This window comes from Falco biarmicus, chromosome 13, assembly GCF_023638135.1.
Source record: "Falco biarmicus isolate bFalBia1 chromosome 13, bFalBia1.pri, whole genome shotgun sequence".
NCBI lineage: Eukaryota > Metazoa > Chordata > Aves > Falconiformes > Falconidae > Falco > Falco biarmicus.
Window position 1 is genome coordinate 22,609,052 of NC_079300.1, and position 22,248 is coordinate 22,631,299.

Below are 22,248 nucleotides of genomic sequence, written 5' to 3' on the forward strand. Positions count from 1 at the left end.
ACCAAAAGCTAATATAACACATCTGTACTGCCACTTCTCGTCTTCAAATATCTTACTAATTTTGTGAAATATTAACGACAAAGTTACAGCTGAAAGGACTACTTATGCTTCCAGCCAGATTTCCCTAATCTGTGGGTTTGTTTCACAGCCCACAACATTTAAACAATCACCTGCCTTAGGCAGCCACCTGGACATGCCATACATACCACCATGCTTCTCAACTGAAGCACTGAAATTTTTAAATCAGATTAATTATGGTGTTTGCAGCCTGCTTCAGAGGAAAGCCAAACAAGCAGCGTTAATTTAAAATGTGTATTTCGGCTATCTTTACAGTTCATATTTTCATAGAATCATAGAATGGTTTGGGTTGGAGGGGACCTCCAAAGATCACTTAGTCCCTTGCCATAGGCAGGGATATCTTTCACTAGACCAGGTTGCTCCATCATCTGATCTGACCTTGAACACTGCTAGGGATGGGCCATCCACAGCTTCTCTGGGCAACCTGTGCCAGTGTCTCACCATCATCACAGTGAAGAATTTCTTTCCAATACCTAATCTAAACCTACCCTCTCTCAGTTTAAAACTGTTACTGTCAATACAAGTAAAAAAAATTCTCTGTCTTTCTAAAGCTCACCTTAAGTATCGAAAGGTCACAGTAAGGTCTCCCCAGAGCCTTCTCTTCTCCAGGCTGAACAACCCCAACTCTCCCAGCCTGGATTCACAGGAGAGGTGTTCCAGCCCTTTGGCCATTTTCATGTCCGTCCTCCTCCTCAATGCTCTAACAGGCTCATACCTTTCTCATACATTTTAGCCAACTCTGGCCAAGTTACCATGCCACATTAATACAGAGATGCAAAAATTTAATTACCTTGATGTCACAAAACCATTCAACTCTGCTACTCAATGTGTACATCTGTAGAATCTGTGAAAAGTACTCTTGCATACACAGCAGAAGTTTCTCTGACTTTTTTTAGACATAGGTATAAAAGGACTACATAAGTGGAAAAATTCTAGGTCCTGGCAGTCAATGAACTCTCTTAAAGCAAATGGACAGAGACATTCTTTCTAAATAGCAGTGGAAGGAAAAGTAATAAAATAGATATACACATTTAGTAGGTGAAAGGTTTTTTTTGTAACAGACCTCATGTTCAGAAAGCTTGAAAAAAGGTGCTCTCTCCCACCACCTTAAACTGGATTAAAAATTTACAAGAAGATCTGAAAGTTCATGCAACCATTTTGAAATGTAATCACATTAGTCCAGACAAAGGAGATAAGATGCTGACAGTCACTGGTCTGAACCCCAAAATTCTCAGATTTTCTTAGTGACTTTTAATCCCAATGGTAATCACATAGCATTTTGTTTTCAAGAAGCTGAGACTTCACGGAACATTCTGAAGGTATGTTTTTTACTAAAATCTTTAGGACTTGTACATCACTGACTAAAAGACAACTATAACTACTTTACTGCCTGTGCACACATCAGCTGAGTTGCTATTTCAGTAGTAATTTTCAGGTAATAGTACTGAGCCCATTCACTCCATATTAAGTTATATTTGATCTGCAGTATTGCATAATTTGTCTGCAATTGTCAACTTAAACAGTTCCCTTGGAATTTAAAGTAACATATAAGGTACATCATTATAATAACAGATTTCTGCTCCTTATCCATTCCAGAAACTTGGGGTTAACTTTTTTTCTGATTGAAAAGCAGCAAATTCTTTCAGATAGTTAAGGTCAAAATAAAACAATTTTCTGTTTTATATACAAGCCAATAATATAGGACTCTCATAGACTTTTATTTTTATATTTATAGACTATTTATATTATAAACTATTTATAGACTCTTATTCACCAGTTAAAACATTATATTCCTCTATTGAAAAGGAAAAAGTGTCTCATATATACCTGAAACATTTCTATCTCAGCAAATTTCACTTTTCAGCCACGTTTTCATTTTCCAGCTATATCAAATTAACAGCACTCATGCAAAATATCCATTAGCGTATGTGAGATGTGACTGAATTATTAACTGTAACATATCAGCAACTGCACACTCAGCTCCAGTTATATGAAGAGTGTCTTATAAAAAACATGCTATATAAAATGCCACTACTCACACAAGGAAGAATAATGGAAGACCTCTGTTTCTGTCACATGAATTGGAAGAGGTGTTTGTTTTCACAGTATTACCTTTCATCTTGGCATAAACGGTAATTTGTACCCAGAGATATCAAACCTTGAACGTTCTAAATCACTCGAATTTATCTCAGCTCTAAATTGTATAACACCAACTAGACTTGAACTACTGTATTTGTACCTTGGTCCCCTGCAGTCTCATAGACCAATTGTCACCCTAAATCCCACTACCACTTCTTTCACCAACTTAGCGCAGGTTTAGAAAGTCCACCAACGCGTCCCACTCTGCACAGAAGGCATTCCCAGGCAGGCAAAAGGCAATACCAGAGTATGATACAATCCTGTGACAGCAGGACAGTCTTAAAGGTAGCAATAGTTCTGACACAAATCAACTGGCTTATTTATACAGTATCTTCCTCCATAGCATTTCAGCACCCCAGAGCTGAAGCTGAGGCCAGAACCCTCTGTACCTCACCATCAGTAACGTTGGGAAGTGCATAGAGTTAGAACAGGCAACATGAAGTGGGGACAGTGCAAAGAGCTTATTGCAAGAAAACCCCAAGTCTTTCATTTAACCTTGAATGTCGTGAAGATTTTTCTTTCTCTCAGAATAATACCCTGTACTGGACACATTCAAAAGATCAGTACCTTTCCCTCCGGAATGTGGTGGCACTTTTTCCGATTCCTCTAGTACTGACTCAGAGGAAGAGATTCATATAACCTGATTCTAAAAAAGCCTCTGAATTTCTGTTATTTAAAAACTGTATCTTAAAATGTTACTCGTGTCTAGGGTTATGCAGTCAAAAGATATATAATCCCACCTGAAATGGTAGGTTGCACTTGATTAGCCAAACTCAACCAACATGGTTCCACCTTTGACGTGAGCTGTCATGCAACACCACCACGTTACAGTGCAAATTCGAAAGGTGAGCACTGTCTCCCTAGTAGCCAGGGAAGACTAATCCCATGGGAATAGTTTGAATAAAACTAGCCCTGTTTAGTCCTGCAGAAATCAGCTTTTGTTTGGATTCTTTAATTCAACAGGCTATTGCTTGCCACTTGTGGTATAGAGCTCTTCCAGACAACATATCTACAACATCACAACATTAGTGTGTAAATATTACAGTGTCAAGTTTGTGGTTCAGATTTCATAAATTATAAAAAAACCTATGTATATATACTTGGATCTCAATCTCTGAGATACTCAAACTATTCCAAGACTGAAATCAATCAAACTTCAGGGAGACTTTGAGACTTTAGAAGTAAAACCCAATGCAATAAGTGAATTTTCCTTATAACAGCGGGATAATGTAAAAATGTTCCTTGATCTCTACACTTAGCAGTTTTGTACATCACACTCTCTCCTTTTGATCCATGTATTACATTTTAATTAGTTTCTAATGCTTAATGACACTAAGAATGATTTAATCTGATTTTTCCTTGAAGGAATATGGTACCCACATGTGAAGAGGAGGTATGACCTTTTTCATGTCTCCTACATGTGTGTGGCCATGAAATTTGATTCCACTTTGTGACATTGAAAATTATAGCAATTAAAGACAATTGCAACAGAACCCCTAATATGCCAGTGAAATGTAGCACTACTCTCATGCTGCACTGAAGATGTGTATCCTGGCAGCTAAACATAAGATAATATCTACGCAGTGCTGTTAGTGAGTCTCTGCAGCATCGCTACATAATAGCTGGAACATACGGTTCCCAGAGCAATGTAATTGGTAGGTCTTCTGTTTCCCCTACAGCATATTTGCATCTGTGCTATCTACGTAGGCTGGATACTTGGCTGAAGGTTACTGTGCTTCTTTTGTTTGTGGTTGTTTTCTTTAAAAAAACCCGCAACTTACACATTTCACAGCTTTGCTGAAGGTTGGTTTTTTTTTTTATGAAACATTTTCCTATTAATTTGAAAATCTGAAAGATTCTAGAATAAATAAAAATATCAAGTTTACACAAAGCATTTCAAACAAGATCAGAAATATCTCTCTAGTTTTGCCAAAAATTACATTTATTTTCATGATTTATGAAACTCCTTATATGTTAAGAGCAGCAGCCAGGCAGCTCTAGATGCTGTACAATGTATTTGGAAGAGCAGTGCACTGTCCTCACAAAACTAATTTTTTTTTTCAACGCCATGAATTTACTGGAAAGTGCACACATTGCCAGAATATCATATACTGCAGCCACCTCAATAACTACCTGCTGTTAGGCATTCTCCACGTGTGAAAGATCAATGGCCATAAGACATTTCCAAAATGTACACACTTCAGTACTTAAATTTCTACTTTGAGCTAAAGGTAAAACATGTTTTAGAAAAACAGACACAGGGTAACAGTTCTATCATATATCCTCTTGGACAGCATTCTCTCTATGTTTATGGACTTATAAATTGTATCAATCTAAAAAGAAAACCCACACCAACATTTCAAAGGGTTTTAATTTCCCATTTCGCAAAAAACCCAAACCCCAAGACACACAGAGGAATTACCTTATCTGTTCTGCCCCCCCATTTCCTGATTAACCCTCCTCAAAACTTCTGAAAAAAGGATAATCTTACACACACAAAAGGAAATCTCAGCCTTCCAACAGACCTTTCGAGAAACTGAGTGTTGTTTCTTGATGCAGATTACAGGTGAACAAAACTGAGCTAACATTATTATTATCATTTTAATATTAAAGTATATCATTAATGTTAAAATGGATCATCTGCTATGCCTTGTCATCTCAGAAGGAAAGTTAGAAAAAAAGACTAGTAGTGCATGCAGGCCTGGCCCTTTCTTAAATACCTCTGTTTCTGAGAAGATCCTGAATTACTTAAAATAACCAGGTCTGTTCAGGTTGTCTAAGCAGTTTCCCATTCGTGAAATTGTTCATTTTACAAAGGAGTGAATTTCGTAGGATGCCCCCTAGCTAACTGGCCACAAACTGGCTAGTAAGCATCAGCAGAATGCTACTTCCAGGATCCATCAATGTCACTGCATGCTGCCCAGAATATAATTTTCTAAAACCAATTTGCCAAGTTTTAAAGGGCCAAGTAGTCACCATTGACGCAAAAAAAATGCTTTTTCTTTTGGGAAGCAAGTATGGAGCTTTACAATGGTTGTCACAACTCCTACCACTGCTAGGATAATGTATTGTGCTAGGGAAGTTTGGTAGAAATTATTAAAAAAAAAAAAAAAAAAAAAAAAAAGACTTAAGTATCAGCTAGAAGGATGTGAAAACTTGTGTGTTATGTCTGCAGTTTTTGAAGCCCATGGTGTGAGAATAGGTGGAAGTTTCTACATGCAGAGGAAAAAAGAAATGATAGGGAAAATCTTCATAACTGGATATCCTGTAGGGCTTTAACTCCTGAGCAGAGGAAACGTTAATAGAATGACCAGCTGTCAGTTACATCTCAGAGATTAGAAATTTCTCAGTGAAATAACAGCCCCAGTGAAATTCACGGACATCTTGCAGTGAAAATTAAAACAAGGAAAGACTATTTTTTTTAGTTGCAAATGCAGAAAGGTGAACAAAGGAGTTAACTTCCACAAAGGTACATGGAAGAATTTAGTTAAATAGGTCTAAAATGAATGGTTTCTTGCATATGTTAAGATGGAAAAGACAGGTTGTAGTATTTCAATTGTAACCTATATACAGAACTGCCTAAAAGGAGGGCAATCGCGTGTTACTTGGAAAATGTAAAGTTCATGCTACACAGAGAAGTAACTAGTAAAGATCACTGTGAATCTGCCTTGGGATTGTTATTTGATATTTCCATTAATAGTCTTGGCACAAAACCAGGACTGTGTTAGTTAATTCTGCTAGTGACAAAACCAGAAGGCAATTCTACATTGGAAGTCAATATAGAAAGAGGATATCCCAAGCACAGAATAAGATGACCTTGAGAGCTGGTGTTATAAAAATATCCTTCATAGTAACAATGCAAAGTGCCAGTTCATGCTCAGGAAATACAGAAACTGGTAGGTATCACTGAAAAATGACACATGGAAAAAGATGATTCCATTAAGTCAATAACAGCATGTGCACAATCCACTAGTCTGATACAGCCAGGCAAAACAAAGACAGTTTTGGAATATATAAAGCACTGTGTTTCCAGTAAGCAGCTATGGTAAAAAGAGACATGTGAAAACACCCAGAGTGTTCAGGAAAGATGTATTTAGCTGTAACACATACACAGAATTTTGCTGAGGAAAAGAAAGAGTATCTGAAAATTGGACTGAAACAGGTTTGACTGCTTTCTCTATTACTGGTAGTCAAACAAAAGGAAAATTAATGGTGATACAAGTATATAAATATGAACATACGTAAAATTTAAGCTCACAAATCAAAAGTACTCAGAAGTTCAATTAATTTTCAGATGTCTGAAATTGGTATGTAAACAGTGGGTATTCCACTAAAATGGTGCCATTCAAGTGAATAGATGAATGTAAGCATTATGTTATGATTACCTTGTTTTAGGGATGTATGGCTAATGCATGCCCAACAGTTCCAAGACTAGACTGGCATAAAGGCTCCCTGCTTTGCAATAAAATTCATTTTTAAAAATATGTGCAAATAACTTATAGCTAAGACAGCACAAGTATTGCATTTTAAACTGCTAGGTATGTGCACAAGAAAAATAGAAACTGATTTATATTTATTGGAGAAAATATTTGGGCCTTTAAAACTGTTCCTGCAGACTAGGACTATTATTCTCATAAGCAATGTTTCTGTACTTGACCACTCTCTGCCAAACAACCAATTGCTTTGGTAATCATATTGCTCCTTGTTAAAAGCACCGTCAGCTCAAAAGCCAATACAGTTTTGGTTTTCCTCTGTAATTGAATTTTACTAGAAAGCCCACATGAATACCATTCTAAAATAACTCAGCACCTACTGCAAATAGCATCTTTGACTCAGAAGTGATCTAAGATCATTCTTCTACTAAGAGAGAAGGTCCTGCCCTTCTCCGAACAAAAAGATTATATTTCAGCAGAAAAAAATGAGCTGATCTATCCTGTACATGGCCTATGAATGACTACTGAACACTAAAAAGGTGGTAAGAACGTGCCTTTAGATGGTAGCAAAGCCCTGGGTCACCTTAGTGAGCCCTACATGTCTTAAAATTTTAAGATGTAACATGCAATATCCTCGATACATTAACTACTCTTATTAAATGTATTTATAATCTACAGGGTCAATAAGAAAGGAGACTATTTGGTTTCAAAACTATTTTTAAGCAAACATTAAGTGGAAAATCACTGAGTTTTTAAGGAACATCTGTTTTTTTAAGATCAATTTTTAAGCAATTTCTACTTTATATTGTTACTGAGGTAAAGCATGCATTTGGGTTTCACAGGACTTGAAGATGTGCAGGGAAGTGTAGAAAAGCTTTTCAAATTGGTAAAACACATCGGGATGGATGCTGTGAAATCCTGTTTTCTAATCAAAGTCCTAATTTTGTCTTAAACAGGAGGTTATGAGCATTGCTTATGCAAGGGCCATATTAAATTTGGCAAGAAAATAATTAAGTCCTGTTTAGTCAGAGAAGACAATTTGACTTTTAACTTTTTAGACTGTTGTCTTTGCTACACACTTATCTTCCCAAGGAACAGATTCAACCTTCCCTTGTTTGGTTCAGGAAAGGCAGAACCCTCTGACACTTCACTGGGGCGTTCAGCTGACGGGTTTAGAGAAGCTTTTTGGTTCTGTGCCTTAATAACTACCTCCCGTCAGAAATCGTTTGCGTTTTAGGTAACAACCCGAGTTTTGGTTTAATTGTCAATAGTTGAGCAAACCAGTCTCAAAATATATTTTAAGTGTTTGGGGACATGATTCTACCCTTCATTTTTTGAGGCTAAACTCCGCTATTTCCACATTGACCACAAGACAGTTTGGTACAGGAATAACTGTTTTCAACTTTCTATCTTGCATCTTTCAGCACATTGTTTTATGTTTTATTTCCAGTTGTTATTCTACTAGGGGGCACGGTAACTTCTTCAGTTTTATGAAGACTGTTCCTAAAAGCAGCAGAAATAAGAAAAGATGATATTATGGTACCATAAATGAGCTAAGGGAAACAGGGTCTAGATTACAGGGGTTTGACTGTTTCTTATTTCACCTCATGTTTTTCAATGAAAATACTATATGACTATTCAGTACTGTGTTGCTGTAAGTCTGCCTACCTTGCTTTGTATAAGGCTGAAGTAACTACAGAAATCAGTATTTTTTAATAATTATATATATATATATATATATAATTGTGACATTAAAACTACTGTAGTGACAAGAACAATACTGGAAACGAATCTACAGGAAAAAGTGTAGTGTCTGCTCTGTGTCCATAGAATTGAAACAAAGGCAGAGCCCTGGAGGAATCAACAGAACCCAAAAGGGAATGTGCTGAAGATAATAGGGTTGTTCTTAGTATGGAAACTCACTAACAGTGTTTAAAAAATATTTAATCAGAAAACAGAAATATATTCAACTGTAAATCTACCCATTATGGTGTCAGAAACACTATCGTGTAGTTTTCTTTATAATGTAGTCTCTTTACTTACCTGGCAGTAGGCGATCACTCCACTGTTTGAAAATCATGGAAAGCATATAATATTATGATATAATTGTAATATAAAATTTATTATAATATATAAAATAAATACAGAGATAGCATGAAGAGAATTTGTAGCATAGCTATAAAAGTCAGTTGACAAAACTCACTAATGAGAATTTCTAATTAAAGTAACTGATTAGGAATTAGTTCATTGATTTACATTTTTAGCTTGCTTCGGATACTAATAACATTTCAGAGCACACGGCCCAGAATGGTTTGATGACATACTTTTTAAAGTAGCTTCTAATAGCGTAGAGGATTGTAGTTTGCTGAAAATACCTGTGTGGCAATGCTTGCTGATTGTATATTAATGTACATCTCAGAGAGTAGGGAAGTAGCGCCTAGATTTAATGAAAACTTAAATGCTATTAGCCCAAGGGAATCTTGTTCAAAGGATAGTACCTTGGCTTGTTGAGTCTAATTTGCTCTGCTATACGTCAGCCATATGGAGTCAGGCTCTAGAAACAGGAATAATGTACACTGTTTTATGTAAACCTATTCTTCCCTGTCCCACCCCTGTGCAATAAAGGTTATCCAAAGGGTACCTGCACTGAAATTTATTGCACTGAAATGTTTAACACTGAATTTGCATTAGACTACAATCTATAGTCACTATAGTCACAGAAAGAATTGCACAATGTTTCAAATTACTAAAGCCAGTAACTTTTAAGAACTAAATACCAATACTATAAATTGAAATTCCAAGTATTTATTTGTTCAACCTAATACTGGAAAACAAGAGAAAAGTCATATATCCTATTTGGGCAACTTCTGTATTATAACCAAAGGCTCAGAATATTCATCTTTTCTGTCAAGTAAAACATTATTGTACCTCCCTTAGTCATCCAATCTTTTCAAATATATCATTATTTCAAAGAAGATGGAGCATACCTGCTGGCTGCCTTTTTTAGGGGGAGCTCACAGACTAACAGACACAGGGAAGAGAGAACACTACAAATATCCTCCATTCCCAGGCTCCAGATTTCCTCTTCAGTACTGGAAATACTATTAGGAACTTTTGCTTATTTGGTGTGGGTTTTTTCCTTAAACCAGTTATTATTTACAGATACTGTCTCAAAGTGGAAATAATATCATCTGTGTGATTATCTTCACCTTTAAAAATAAGTAGGTCTAAAAAAATCTCGTTAAGAGTAACATAGAAACTTCTGGAAGTATTACGTTGCAGCTCATTTTCAAATTGTAATTAATGACTTAGTAATTAAGAACTTAAGTCATATCTACCCAATTGTTTACCTAAAGACCTTTTACTCTGAGTAGGCAAAAAACTATCCACTTGCACTTGGTGCCATTTGACCTGGTGACATGTCAGCGACGTGAAGCAGCTGCTTGACAGGTGGGAAGGTACGATTCCACATGGATGGCACGAAATATGCTAGAGCAGAACATATTGAGCTATTCCATATTTTTACCTTGCCTACGATAAAGACCCATCATAAAACTTTATTAGATCAGAAGGGAGAAAGAATATTTGTGCCAAATTGCCACAGAGATAAAAAACCCAAATTCAAGCATAATGAATGCTATCAAAGCATACCCTTTCCTAGCTAAAATGGTTTAGACAAGCTGCTTTAAACTTTTCTCATGTATTGCATTTTTTCATATATATCTATCTATATCTATGCATATGTGTGTGTGTGTGTGCTGTTTTCTCTATTTTCTCACCATCACACTAAAAATAACAAGCTGGCAGCCTCTCATATGAAATACCTAACATTACCAAAACCATCAGCCACATACAGCTTTGACTTCTAGAAGAAAACAAATTTTACATGCATAAAATAACAGTAGCTGAATCCCAGCTTTTCATTAAAAGCTCAAATACCTTGTAAACAGGTCACAATCAAAGATAAACAAAACATTTTAAAAAAACCCAAACCAAACCAAACCTTTCTTGAGGCTCTTTCTATTACTTTTATTGGCTACCTGGTGTCTATACCCAACTGATAGGACCAGCAATGACATGTGCCCTATAACTGATGCTTGAACTATGAAATAAGGATGACAATATTGAGCAATTTCAACACACCATTAGTAAGGTATCTTTGCAAAAATTACTCGCTCAATCAAATATCTAAATGGAAATAATCTGGAAATTTAAAAAAATAATCAACAATTGCATCAATATTATTACAAATTCCAAGCTAACTTGGGAGTATTTAATTTGAGATGACTCTATAACATGGAAACAGAACATTTCGACAGTGTAAAGAGACTATATTGGTTTTATAGAATAAATCATGGGGGTTTGAACAATAACATCAGCTAGAAAAATGCGGAGATAGTTCATAGATGTTCTATTATTATTATTATTTTAAATAAAAATGCTCTTCAAAATACGTGGGTGGGTGGGGAATAGCACATCCCTGAAAAAATTAAGATGTGGTTCTGCTCTAAGTGATAACTGTGAAAATGGAATCATGATATTGCAAACATTTCATTACAAGTCGCTCTAGACCAGGGCTTCTAATTTAACAAAGAAAACCTTTTTTCTTCCTAAATATCAGTCTCCAAAATTACCTTTAAATACAACAGCCAAACTGAATTTTCCCTTCTTAATCATTCTCTTTAAAAATTACAGTTACGATGGTCAGGTTAGTTCTGAATGGCATTTGCATAATGTGGTTACATCCAGCTGGTTTGTCCCTAATCCAGCCCTCATTTTCATCTTAATTCCTTAGAATTTGTGGCATATCTTCCTAGTACATTGCCAGCTGGGTTTTTCTCCATTTTAGACAGGATAGACTGTAGATCCTTACAAGCTTTTTAGAAAATCAATTCCTACTGAAATGTCTCAATATGAAGACAGTAATCAGGGTAAAAAAATGCCTTTCACTCCCACTGCTGGTTGAGTGTGCTTTGACTCACGCATGCACGCACATGAAAGCCAATTCCGTACCTGGAACAAGATAATCTCAACAACTCTGGCACACGTGGGAAAAGTATCTTGTCATGGTGGCTTCAAAACTTTTATTTAAAGGAATAGTAGGAGAAAAGCAAATAGCAAGCATTTTCTTAACCTTCAGTATATTCAGAGTGAATTAGAAGATTTCTTATTAAAATAGATACTTATCTTTTTTCTTTTTTTCTAGTCTGTTTTTTGTTCTGACTAGAGAAAAACATGGCAAATGAAAACCGCCTTGGGATTATTACCCACTCTTTTGACAGGCTTGGAATAAAGCAAGCAGAAGACACAGCAACAGTTTTCTATACCACTGCAGTAAGGACCCTAGTTTCCTTACTGTGAGATGAAGGACAAACATCAAAAAAGGAGGTATAAACAAAAATTTTAAATATATAAGCTATTAAATCTTACCTTGCCAGCCTGGTTTGCACACTGGTTTGACATTAACTCGTACTAAGACATCTTCCGTTGCATGTTTTTGACCACAGTCAAAAGCTGTTACCATTATCTCATACTGCTGCTGTTTATCATAGTTCAGTTTCTCAGTGTTTCTGATGTTACCTATAGATTCAATACAAGACAACATTCAAAAATTCATTCTTGGCTAAGCATATACAGGCAATAACATTTCAGTCCTGGTTAATCAAGTCCTTTGTGACCAGAAATCTCTTTGAAATACATGGGACATCTGCAGGCAGGAGAGTTATGAGAAATGGGAAGCATTTTCTTTCAAACCAATGAGAAATAAAGAAGTTCTTAGGCAAATATAAGATGCTAGGATTATAACATGGGCATGTCTATAGTCAGCACTGGTGAGGTCACACCTCAAATACTGTGTTCAGTCTTGGGCTCCTCACTTCAAGAGGGATGTGGAGGTACTGGAGTGTGTCCAGAGACGAGCAACGGAGCTGGTGAAGGGTCTAGAGAACAAGTCTTATGAGTAGTGGCTGAGGGAACTGGGGTTTAGCCTGGAGAAGAGGGGGCTCAGGGGGCTCTTATCACTCCCTTCAGCTGCCTGACAGGGGGCTGCAGGCAGGGGGTGGGGGTCGGGCTCTTCTCCCAGATAACAAGTAATCGGGCAAGAGGAAACAGCCTCAGGTTGCACCAGGGGAGGTTTTTGGATTGGATATTAGAAAAAATTCTTCACTGAAAGGGTGGTGAAGCTTTGGAACAGGCTGCCCAGGGAGGTGGTGGAATCACCATCCCTGGAGGTGTTGAAAAAACACATAGATGTGGCACTTAGCAACATGGCTTAGTGATAGATTTGGCAGTCCTGGGTTAACGGTGGGACTTGATGATCTCAAAGGTCTTTTCCAACCTAAATGATTCTATAATTCTATATAAGGAAACATCTGCTCAACAAAATTTTCTAAGTACTGTAAGACTAGCTGTTAAATCTGGAAATGTAAAAGTATTAGTAGGTGCAACCTAATTTTCCACATCTTTCCAGGATACACTGCTTTAACATGACAACCACATTCCTGAGATCCACTGCTGAACATCTCCCCAGCCTAAGTATCTACCTCTTTTCCCCTAAAGCTATTATCCTTTAGGTGAGAGAGATGTTTAGCCCTTTAACATCTTTCCCTGGGTTTCAAAAATCATAAAAGCCCCAGAATCACCTTCTACATTAGAGCTCTCACCAGTATTTGGTATGACAGCACAGAGTTATCACATGGAAAATAACACTCAACAACAACAGAGATTATCTGCTGAAGCTGCCACATATATAAAGGTGACACGTTACCTTTGGGAACAAAGGCATTACATCTTTCAGAAGGAAATGGAAAGATCTTTCTCAGAGTACTTCCTGCAGGACTGGAAGATTATCATGCAGAATGTGTGTTTTTGTAATGAATGAGTTCACCATTTTAATTCTGCCCAGTTCCACTGGACTGCACTTCTTGCTCAAGTTGTAACTTGAGACTGTTTAATACATTTCACACTTTTGCTCTTTTATCCCCTTGCTTTCAAAGAGAATGTTTGTTCTGGGATTCAAGAAACAAATTGACTCTGGATCAATGCTATGCATAACAACTGCTTTCAAGCATGGATCTGCAAAATCAAGTCGTTTCAGCTAAATTTGGCATGGGGAGAACCCAAATCCTGGAACGTAGTCAAATACAGTGATGTGATTCCCACAGGGGCTGGTGAAAGTGTCTGTCACTAGGCATGCTGGCACTGTTTGGCATTTTGGGTGTGGGGCTTTTTTTACTGTTCAAATGAATGAGACAGGCAAAAGCAGACACATGTAGCTTCTTAAAAAAGTCTTGGTAAACCTCCGTCAGTTTCTCAAGACTTTCAGCAGGTGTCTCTTTCTGATGCACACTCCTTACCTTGTCAGGGCCCAACGCTTTTCTGACTACTACTACTGCCTTAAAACCAACGCTAGTAGTTCAACTGAAACCAATGCAAAACTGTTCAGATGAGGTTCGAGGCTTGAAGAAAGGCTGCTTTTGCAATTATCGCCATCTTCTGGTTCAAAATTTGTACTTTAAATAGACCTTTACATCTGCAGCTATAAATCAGGCTGAATACCCCATTTTCTGTTGACTTTGAGTCTTAACCCCTCCCTTTCTGAGCAGGGCACAGAGGAGGACAAATGCTATCAGTGGTTTTATGTCTCAAATGGAGAAGCAGAACGACCTCGTGAAGGCTAATAAGAAAACAGTACTTTGTCCAACAGCTACGTTGGCTCTCTCTCAGGCACCTCACCTTACCAGGCATTTTTCAAGTCTGCCATGCAGATAGCTCTTCCCATCATAAAAGCAACTGCAATAACGATATCAAGTACTTCATTATTTTTGAGTTAGTAATTGGCAAAACAAATTAACCTATCCATTTTACTGTCCTGAGGTGCTTGATTAGTACCTGCCTAAGAGGATTTAATCAAACACTGCCACCGTATACTGAACTATTCATTTAATATCTGTTTGGTTGTTCTTTCCTTTCTGTGTTATATCTTAAATGAATGTTTATACTTCCCTCTCTGGTTCCCCTTGGTATTATTTCAGTCCATGATCAGCAGTGATATTCTCAAGAAACCAAAATTTTCAGAATCTACACTATCAGACTGCTAGAATTTGTGTGGTGCATTAACTGCCATTTAAGATTCATAAATCATAACAACACATTCGCATATCACTAAATCTATCTTCCAAGATTTGTATTTCCCTATGGTCTTTGAAGATTTGAACTACAAAGATTCTGACTATAACACATTACTCTGGAAGGTCATTTGGAGATCTTTCAGATGTTACCATAGTTTCTTGATTTCTTAATTATTCTATTTTTCTGTTACCTCAGAAGCTTTATGCTCCTTTTTTATTTTACAATTTAAGCAGTATGATTAAAAAGTAGAGACAGAAAGGAAGCACTATAAATACAGAATAATTAAAGTTTAGAAATGATAGTGATAATTTATATTTACATCTCACTCACAGACAAAATTGCAATCAATACATTAAAACCAGAAAGTTTTAATGGAGAAGTACTTTTCCGCACAGTTCAAAATTAGGCCATAATTTTTTCTTTTTTTTTTTTTCCAGTCTTTCTAAATCTCTGCCTTTTCCTGGAAATACCTAGAGCTATAATAGATTTAAAAAAAACAAAACCCAGATAAGTGACAACAGGAGTATAAAAATTCCTGCTTGAGGATACACACATTCAAACCTTTGTTTCCTCGAGGTCAGTTTTGGGGATAGTTTGACACAGACATTCCTCTTTTATGGCTGTCTTTCATCTTATTTTAGAGCAGTCACAAGAATGGGGAAAGACTTGACTAATTTACTGTGGCAATTCCCTCTCAAATTCCATACTTACTCCCTGTGTGTCTAAGTAGTATAAAACTGAATCTCTTAACCCTTAAAAGTGATGAGGGCTAGCACTGCTTCGTGAGTGGCCTCTGACTACAGTCTGCTCCCAGGAGCAGCAGCCCAACATTCCCAGCTGCCAAGAGCCACCAGAAGCTGTATTTGACCATAACTCAACTGAAAGATTAGAATTGCTTGTTGTCAAAAAAGTGCACTTTTCAGTGACAACAGAAAGAAACTGTGGTGTAATAAACAAATAAATATTGCATGCAAATGCTTAACTATAAAGTTTCATCATTTTTTTGACAATATGAAGTTTTTATAGCTCCTAACAGATTTCAGTGCTGTAAAGGATGACCTTGTGAGATTCTGTCGACATCTAAGATAGGTAACTTAATAGAACCTGTGCTGACTGGACAGGAAAGTCAGTAACTCATCTTTCTATTGAACAATCTGAGCATGTATTTGTGAAGTGCTTCCCAGTGGTGGGTGGCAAATACAGTTACTCCCATTTTAGAGAAGAAAGTAGGTCAGATCCGTGGCTGAATTTGTATCTCTATCTGAATTCTGTGATTATCTGACTGTGATACCTGACAAATGAAGGCAGAAAATGCATAAAAATGTTCTGCTGGCATTACAACAGATCTGTGCATTGTAGTTTAATTCTTCTGTTACCTAAAAAAAAGCCTACACAATATTGATATGATAACTGACTTGATTGAGATTCTCTGCTGACAACTAAACTAAGCTGCATGCAAAAGTCTCTTAAAACATGTATTTTATACCTTTAGTCCCAGTTCTTTGCATAGCAAAGCACAAATTTGTCCTTTGCCGTTACATGACTGTATTTTATAACCAACAGTTCATTACCTACCAAGTTATGCTCATCGTATACAAGAGTTAATTCTCGGTGTTATGGTTTCATAACACAACATAATTTTATTCACAAAGAAATTACATACCAGGGGTCAAAGCTGCCAGGTGTAAATGGGAAGCTTTATCATACCTACCTTTAGGTGCCTAACTTACAAAGGTCTACAAGAACTACACCTGAGCTGAATGCTGCTTCCCGTGCCAGTGCTGGGTGCTTACGCACTTCTGCTTCACACAGTTTGGTGATGTGCACTGCTACGCTCTGGAAGATTCTCTCTTCCTTTCTACAAATGTTCCCCAATGTGTAATACAATTTTTCAAGACAACAAAATGCTCCCCGGGTTGTTGTAGACACAAGAAATAAGTTTTGCCTAAAAAGACAATGGTCTGCCAAAACAAAAAAGTTGATAGAATAGCATGTTCATCTTTCTAAAGGCCTCCATTTGTGGTTAGTTTCACAGGCTGCTGGTGATCAGTCTCATCAGGGACTGACAATGGCATGTTTTCCTCACGCACTCCCTGCTTTTGCAGCCCTCTGCAATATTTAGACTTAATTCTAGAGCATCCAGTTAAATACTCTTTCTGGGCAATGATATTCCACACTTATGTTACTAAAAATCGGAAAAAAATCATAACTTGCAGAAGACACAAGAACCTAATTTGTTTTCACAATGGGCAGAAGAACTATAAACAAAATCCTAATTAGTACAGTATTAACAGACAGTCCCAGGCATCTCATACATCTATTTTAAGCATCCTATATGTAACAGAAACAGGCACAATGCCAAAGAATTTGCACCAGAGAAAGTTTATATCAGCTGGCATAGACATTCTAAGCAGTGAAATGTGTTGGAACTAAGCAACATATTTCTGTCGCAAAATAAAAGTGCAACCATCTATTCTAACTCTGTCTCTAATCCCAGTGGCTTTAAGCAATTACCATTATCTAAAAAAAATCGCAAATTAGACTGCAATTACTGTTGATTGTGGCAACACTGTTCTTTTAATGAACAAATAGATCAAAAAATATTAATTGAATTCACAACCAAGGAACGGCAACCATTACAACTTAAACCAATTATTTACTGCAGGCTTTAAAGTCGTGATTTTCTCATTGCCTTTGCTGAAAAGCAGGTCCCAGGTACACGAGGACAAAGACGTAACCAAGGATTCCTGATGCTTCACATGCTTTTGATCATCCCTCCAACTGTAAGAAACTCATGATCACTCATGAGCCAGCTGCACTGCGTGATAGGAGCTGAAAAGGCATAAGCACTAGAAATGCCTGCTCTGTGTCATGCTAATCTCAGTGTATTATTTATCCACGATATCTCTGAAAAACCTGGTAAGAAATTATGAAACCACCTGCGACTTGTGTAAGTAACCAGCCCCATACTGGCAAGTCTCATGGAGCTCAGGAAAAATAATGGCTTCAAATAGAAAAATGGAGAATTTCCTTTTATGACAGGATGGTAAATCTCACAAATAGAAAAAAAAATAACAAACCCATAGAGAGGAAAAGCTTCTAGAGACTTGCACACAATTATCTATTTCCAAATACCCATTTCCAGTAAAACATCCTTTGTGCTATTGCTCTGGCAAAAAATTACTGTGCCAGCTGACCTCATTTACTTAAACACAAGCATACTTGTTAAGATTATACCTCCTGTATAGTATACTTGCCTCCCAGTGGAGAAATATAACAAGGTAGCTTTTTTCCTCAACACCATTTACAGTTTATCGATGCCAACAGGTTGTTATCTTTTGATGCTCAGCAGTGCATTGTGCAAGAACTGCACAAATAAACATGACTAATTTTTTAATAGGGGAAAGATTTTTATGAAACATTCCAATGTGAAAATGACTGCTTAGAGAAAACAGTAGCTCCATGCATACTTTCGATTTCCAATTTGGCCAAAAATCAATTTCCAAAAAGTATTCCCTTCCTACATACAACATGGATTAAATACTTCTGTTAGGAAGGATAAATCAGAGCATTGCTGGGCGTGCACACAGGGTGCTTAATCCAGGGAAACAAGTTCTGTGAGCACGGGAATTTCTATTTGAACTTCTGCACAAGTGAATATCTATAACAAGGACTCATCTATAAAGTGATGCCAATATGGGACTGCTGAAGTATGTGAAAGACAGAGCTACTATTTTGTATTGTCTGAATCGAGCAGAGAATGGGAGGGAGGATCTTCAACACATTTTTAATGCAGCCCAGCTACCTCTCCTGAACTCAGTGTCAAGTTCTGTGCTTTTCCCTGGTGAGAGTTTGACTGGGAAAAGTGGGAAGCTGGCAGACAGGGCCACCAATGTAAAAAATTGTTGCATATGGAAAACTTATATGGTTTATTATTTTTTTATAATACTATATAAATCAGAAAAATACCTAAAATATGTAACCATTAAAAAAATGATACTTCTTGTCCAAAGCATATTTTCTTCCATACCGCAGAATAACAGATCTGCTTTGGGAAGCACCACAAATGGACCCACAGCCTGCAAGTTCTAATAAACAATAAACATATCCAGAATGTTGTAAATTCTACATTTAGACTCTGCTCCAGAAAGTTCAGAAAAATGGCACCAGCTATAAACCAGTGAATAAACCCCGTTAGGTAGGGCTACATGCTGCATTAGGAAATGCCATCACTTGGATGGAAAACCACATCTGAGACAATTAAGATAATGGACTGAGTAACAGAGAAACATACTGCTCATCTAAAATTGGGGGTTTAATTTCCACAGTACATTACTGTACTACTTTCTGACCAAATCTCACATAAAAAGGATGGAATTTCCCAGTGTGACAGATCCTTCGTTCTCTGAGATGAGGAAAGGATTACTCTCTTGAGTTAAAACTCAAGCCAGGTTATCAGCTAGTATCAATAGGTAATTACATCACTTACAGAAATTACCGCTGTTGCAGAGCTCCTCCTCCATACTCACCATTTCTGTCAATGGCAAAAGGAACGTCAGTTGTGACAATTTCATAATTGCAGATCTGGCTATACTGTGGGGAACAGTCCTCGTCTATGGCTTCTACCTGCAGTATGCTGTCATAGATCTTTCCCTCTGTCACGGTGGCCTTATATACACTCTCCTTGAAAGTTGGTGAAAACTCATTGACATCCTTTACCTGGATATGGACCACTGCCCTAAAATAGGTAAACATATCAAAGAGAAAAATTAATTTATTATGACACATCACTCACTGTCTGCTTTCAAAAAAGTTGAAAAAAACTAATATATCTAGAAAACTGTGTGAACATCTGCTAAAATGATATATTATTGAACACCTATGTTCAATTTGCCCAGCTTAGTATCTTAACGTAGCATTAGGAAAAAAACTATTGCCACAGCACATAGAGAGAGGGCTTCATGGTGCTCCCTATTAAAATCACTCTGCCTCTTAAAATGGACCCCAGCAGAAGTCAATGATATCGTTGCAGTATAAAATCAGTTAACAACCCCCCCCCCCAAAAAAAAAAAAGAGGAAGAGAATTACAGTAGTCTTACATATTCATTACCTAAAAATGGTCAGTTAATGAACATTCTTCGATATTAAATAAGGCTCTCTCCTTCTGCTGATTATCTCATCCTTTAATTACTTACACCATTGTACATGTACACCATTGAGGGTCAAAAATATCAGGCCTTTAGTATTTAAAAAGCAAACTCTAAAGGCCTGCCTTTGAAAGAATTTGATATCTGTTCTGATAGGCAAGGTAACAGAGGCACAGAGCAGTGAAAGGACTTTCTAGTTCAATGCCAGAGCCAGTACTGAAGGTTGGGGCCCCAGCCAGCCTAGCTTACCATGTGGTTTAGTATACAAACCATTACAAGAAAGCATAACAAAGTCTGGTCCCAATGGGCCAGGTTTAATTTGGTAGGGTTTGACCAAAATTTTCCACAAACAGAACATACTAGCTTCTTACTGACATGCAAGGAAAAAACATTATAAATTTTAATAATATGAAGCAAAAACTGTTTCTGTGATTTGATGGTTATTTCGTACTACAGGCTTCCTTCTAAATGTGTATCCTTTTTAAATATCCTGAAAAAAGTTCAGCATGCATTATAAAGCTAATTACATTTTTAATTGTCATGTATCCTGAACGAGCAAAAGGAAGAATGATTACTATTAATCATTTATTTAAATGGCTTTCAGCAAAACGAACAATTTGTACAGCAGTTACACATCTACATGCGAGTTAAATTAATCTTTAATGACAAATGGTCTGGAGCTTGGTTTCATGAATTGAAGGGGAAAAAAGGCACTGCGCTACTGAAACTTATGCAGTAAACTGGCTCCACAGTAAAAAACACCACCTACTAACCTCCCGTACCCTCCTCTTCCAAGAGTTTTTTAATTCTTCTTAGACTTGCTGTCCAAAAGCTGAGGTCAGCAACACACTGTGCAAGGGCAACACTGCTGCAGGTTATATACATGAGCATACGGGGAAAAAAAAAAGGTGATGTATCTTTTCTTACCATTAATGAGATAAATGGAGAGGAAACCTATTTAGAATTTTTAAGCATCAATTAAAAGCTATCTTTCCATGTCCTGGATGATCTGTTTTTAATGTGAAACCAAGAATGGAAAAACAAACCAAAACTGAGATGCATTTTCCACTTGAACAACAATCCTGTTAAAAGCTTTAACTGGAACCATTGCAGAATGGGTCAAACTGCAGGAGGCAAAAAAAGAAAAATACTTTCTAAAAGAAAAAAGGAATAAAAAGTGGATGAACTATTGCAACAATGGCTCATCTTAGTTTTATTTGCTTTATACCTGACTACAATAGAAAAAGGAGTCCTTCAATATTTATCTGTACTGTAAAGTAAATGTACACCAAAGTAAAAAAAATAAAAATAAATCTTTTAAGTTTTACCCACTTGTGAGATTTTTTCCAGTTTGTTCCACCTGGTCCCGATCCACAATCATAGGCCTGGATGATGAATGTGTATTCCTTCTGCAATTCACAGTCAATAGGACTTTTTGCTTGAAGACGACCTTCTCCAGATGTCTTGTTTAGCACAACAGCTTCAAAGGGCATTTCTTGTCCATGGATTTTAAAAGCACAAATTTCACCTGTGGGAAATAATATAAAACAATCATAACCAGGGAGGTCTAAGCCTTATCCACTAGAGCGACACTGGAGAAGTTAGCACTCACTTGTATTTCACATGCTGTTATAGATGGGGTTATTACAGACTCAGGCATCAGTTTATACCCCAATCCAGCAGGGCCATTAGCCATGTGCTCATACAGCCTGATCTGGGGAGCACAGCCCTGGGCACGTACTTCCCTCTTCCTCTGTCATTACTAAATGGTTCCTAAAAGCCCTAGAGACTATTCCCTAGTCTAGTTTCCTATGGTACTAACATCAGTGTTGAGCTAAATTAAGATGACTGTATTTAGATAAAGAAAATAACAGAAAGAAAAATAGATAATATTTTAGATGTGGTCTTCTCTAGCTGCTGTCACTCCTTCCTTGAGCCATTTGAGCTGCCAGGTGGTAGCAGATGTTCAGATTCTTGCAGTTTATAGTTTCCCAACAGTGAAAAAATTAATGATGCAGAACATGGGCACATTCAAAATACATCTTGCTTTATTTATAGACATATATCATCTTTGGAACAAATCAGTTGAAAGAACAGAGACAAGTATCCCTTTTGTACGCCTCAGTTACCCACCCACATTCACACACTCACACATGAATGCCTTCTTGGCAGCAACTCACTCTGCCTCCAAACTGTCTCCTAATATAATAGATCCATAGCTTCTCTCAGAGGAATATATAACAAAGTAGATGATATAGGAACGACTAAAAAAAATTATTTGGACACAGGAGACAACATAAAAAACTTGTGAGAAAATGAGT

The 22,248-nt window shown here is 37.0% G+C and overlaps 1 protein-coding gene across 1 annotated transcript in view; it reads right to left on the reverse strand.

The window, feature by feature from the left end:
- CLSTN2 (calsyntenin 2) overlaps nucleotides 1–22,248 on the reverse strand; it is a 389,890-nt gene that overhangs the window by 75,486 nt on the left and 292,156 nt on the right. Inside the window, exons 3-5 of the mRNA XM_056359073.1 lie at nucleotides 21,260–21,455; nucleotides 19,310–19,518; nucleotides 12,081–12,230 (exon numbers count right to left, since the gene is read on the reverse strand). Of these exons, the coding sequence (XP_056215048.1) occupies nucleotides 12,081–12,230; nucleotides 19,310–19,518; nucleotides 21,260–21,455 (555 nt within the window). The remainder of the gene's footprint in view (nucleotides 1–12,080; nucleotides 12,231–19,309; nucleotides 19,519–21,259; nucleotides 21,456–22,248) is intronic.